This window comes from Myotis davidii, unplaced genomic scaffold (genome assembly GCF_000327345.1).
Source record: "Myotis davidii unplaced genomic scaffold, ASM32734v1 scaffold1494, whole genome shotgun sequence".
Lineage (NCBI taxonomy): Eukaryota > Metazoa > Chordata > Mammalia > Chiroptera > Vespertilionidae > Myotis > Myotis davidii.
Genome location: NW_006286246.1, coordinates 2,147,252 through 2,151,014, shown reverse-complemented (window position 1 = coordinate 2,151,014; position 3,763 = coordinate 2,147,252). Strand labels below are relative to the sequence as shown.

The 3,763-nt window shown below is 46.0% G+C and overlaps 1 protein-coding gene across 1 annotated transcript in view; it reads right to left on the bottom strand.

Moving 5' to 3' along the window:
• ARID1B (AT-rich interaction domain 1B) overlaps window positions 1-3,763 on the bottom strand; it is a 387,394-nt gene that overhangs the window by 14,511 nt on the left and 369,120 nt on the right. The window contains 2 exon segments of the mRNA XM_006779610.2: window positions 68-240; window positions 490-628. Coding sequence (XP_006779673.1) covers window positions 68-240; window positions 490-628 — 312 coding nt within the window.

The window sequence follows — 3,763 nt, the reverse complement described above, 5'->3', positions numbered from 1 at the left end:
GGAATGGTGGTGGGAGGGCAGAGTGAGGCTCCGCGACCACGCCACGCAGAGGCGCCTCTGCACCTACCTTTTCTCATTCCGCCAAAGGGGTCCTTGTTGGGCTCGTAGGGCACCCTGCCCATCACGTCAGGCATGCTCATGCCCTGCTGGTACGGGGTGCTCGGGGTCATGGAGTTCCGTTTTGGGAACGACGAGTCGCCCGCGTCTGAGAATGGGTCGTGCACACTGACTGTACTGCTTCTGAGCGGACGGGAGGAATGAAACTTAATGTCAGAGCAGGAAGCGTTGCCTCCAAACACGTATTCAGAAAACAAGCTGCTCTTGAAATCAGTAAATGTGAAAACCATCCAAATCAATTACCACTAAAACTAGTAGCAGTCAACATGTAACAACGCACTAGGGAACACCATCTGTGTCCTCTGTGAGGTTTGCTGCAGAAAATAAAGAAAGGCAAGTCTGATTTCGCAGGCTCACAGCTCTTTAACATACCTTCCACCTTGCATTGGGGTCATCTGTCCATGAGGGGTGGAGGCCGGGGTAGGTGGCTTCAGGTCACCTGGAACTTCTGCCATTGAATTACTGCCAGTTGACTGGGGGGTCTGTGGACCTTGCAAGGATCCTGAATTAGCTGATCGTGGCAGGTGCCAGGAGAAAATGGGGAAAAAACAAGGTTATCAAAGTAAGATCATCCTTGCTAGCTATTAAAAAAAAAACAATACCCATTGCTGGTCAGGCCTGAGTAAAATTAGTCACTCTTCTATTTTTTATAGAGGTATAATGGACATATTCTAATATTTTTAGGAGTACAATGTAATAATTTTGATATTTGTAACTATTGCAAAATGACCACCATAGTAAATTTAGTTAATATCCTTGACCATACACCATTACGATTGTTTTTTTTCTTACACATTATTTGTAGTGAAAAGTTTAACTCTGGAAACATACTTTATTTGTGAGCCATAAAACAGTTAGACTTTTGACCAGGTAAAGACTTTCCTGGGTAATGATACCAAGAAAATAATCTAATGTAAAGGAAGTTTTAGGCAGAAAAATGTTTATTTCAGTGTTGTTTATAATGTAGATAATTTAAATGTCTGAGAATAAGGAATGGGATGAAATTTTTGGTATATGAATTTGATGGACTATTGTGCTGTTTTAAAAAAATTAATTCTGGTCTTACTTTTTAACTTATGAAAGTTTAAGTTGAAAAGCAATGATACAAAATAACAACGGGCCTTTTTCGTATTTCTATTCCTTCTAAATGTCTACAAGTATCTATGCTCTGTCATTAGCAGTGATTTTTGGAGCTATGAAATCAGATTTGTGACTACACAACACAATACTGGGTTGGAATTCATTAATGTCATTATCGGAATTTATAAGGCTTGGCTTTAACTATAATTACATTATAGGAATAGCTTAGAACTGAGTAGATCTTTTAAAAATTTAAGCAAGGAGTCTTGAAAATATTAACCTCACCTTATAGGAAAAACAGTATTTTAAGAGCTCCTGCTTTATCATTGATCACAGTCCTTAGAATGTTAGGTGTTCAATAGATACTGGTTTCATTTACTAATCACTTATTGAATAAACAATGGGCTTACTCTATTGCAGGCTCTTTTCCATCCCTGAGCTCCACCCATGCACCAAACTGACAAGAAAAGACAAGCATCTCTGCCCTTGTGCAGTCTACAACGATCACTTTCAGAACTGTAACACACGGCGGATTCCTGGCTGCTGGTACATGCTACATCTACAGGTCCTTTCCTGTGCAGCGCCCAAGGCTCATGAGCGACCACCATCCTCATTGTACTTTAGAGGAAACAGAGTTAACTGGTCACTAGTGAGTGTGCTATAAAGGCGATGGGTCTATCACTCCTACTCAGCCAGCCCCAGCCATGTGAGCACAGCCATGCCCAAGTGTGAGCACGGCCTTCCCTAGGTGTGAGCACAGCCATGCCCAGCTGTGAGCAGGGCCATCCCAGCAAGATCAGGTCTGTCCAGGTCCCACTTGGTCGGGGGTGAGTACTGGTGACAGCCAACAGGCTGTGTTTTGTGCAATGTCTTCCCTGGGTGCCCAGGACTAGTGTGACTCTGGGAAGTTCTTAGAGACGTGGGAAGACTTCCTTGTAACGTATCTGTTTAGATGTGGACATCTTAAAAATACGAACTTACTAACTCATGCTTATAAACCAGATTTTGGTGAAACCCTAGAAATGCATATTTAAAAATGTGATGAGAGAAAAAGCAGTCTTTATAAACACATAGGGTAACCCTACAGACAGGAGCTGGCAGGAGCAATGCCTGGTGTTCTCCATGGAGGACCGGGCTGCTCGCAGCCTGCACGCTTCCTTGGAAACATGGCTCACAGGCTGTGATTTCAGAATGGCCCTTATTTACAAGTATTCACATTTACAGCTCATAAAAAAGGGAAAATTCTTCTCTCTTGCCAGAGTTTCTTCCTTTGCTTTCAGGAAAAAAAAAAATGAATGCAACCTCTTGAAGCTCCATTAATAGAGGCTGGCTCGCTCTCTAGGATGTCCCTACCTTTTGCCAGAAGCTACAAATGTATACTCGAAAGTAAACAATGGAAAGGTTATTGAAGGTTAAGTACATTCACACACTTCAGACTGTACAGCCAGACTCCTGGCTGGGAAGATAATTTACACAGCACGAACCCGGTGCCCTGCTTCTGGCTGGGGTTTCGGGAAGTAGGGTGGGGAGAAGGAAGAGGAGCTGATCTGTCCCAGGCCTGCAGTGGCTAGAGGTCACCCAGAGGGCACTGCTGTTTATAACCCGAGCCCCTTTCTCATTTATCTTCCACTGAGGATTCCCTAGTTGGACCCATGACAGGTTTTGTGACATCACCTGTCAGCTAATAATAGAAACGCAGTCAGCCACCTGCCAGCAAAGATGGATGGGTTTTTGGTTACAGACTCACTAATTGAATGTGGAGCTTCCGTGCCCCGCCCTCCCTGCTCCCCCAGGCAGGCCCTGCCCGTCCCTCCCCCGCTGGTTTCCTGGCCGCCCTGGCCAGCTGGGTAGGAAACTGCTGTGGCTGCTCATCAGAAGTCCACAGCTTTTATAGTTTTATTATAACGAGAGCCCCACTGGGCCGGAGAGACGCCCCTGTACCAGGCCTTGGCCCGGTTTCACTCGGGGCCTTCTCAGCTGACTCGCCCCAGGGGCTGCAAGACGGGGTGACCCCATCTCTCCGGGAACCACAGGCCTGTCCACAGTAGAGATCCCGATGGCCCCAGAGGCCTGAGGGGTGACACCTGCAGGGCTGACAGCACTGAATTTCAGACCCGTGCCAGCCACATCAAATCAAAATGAATACAGATGGATGACACAGAGCAGCGGTCGCCAACCTTTCAGACCTCATGGAACACCAGAGGCCCGCGGACCACCAGTTGGTGACCGCTGCTCCAAAGGTTTCCTTAAACCGGCGGTTGCCAACCTTTCAGACCTCATGGACCACTGGTTGGCAACCGCTGACTTAGAGCGCTCTTACAATACAGCCAATGATATAGGATTTAAGCTGGTTTAGTGCCGGGAGCCGGTCCATTCTTGCTGTTTCAAGGGACCTGGCATATATTGAATACTGTTCTTAATATGTTTGCTCACCTTCTCGGCGCTATGTGTTTTAACTAAGGTCACCTCTCTGAGAAAGGTTGTTTCCCCAGGTAGGGAATTTCCCCTGAAGTTAGGGAGGGGATAAAACCCCTTAACTAAGTGCCAGGCGGGTAATTAATCACTT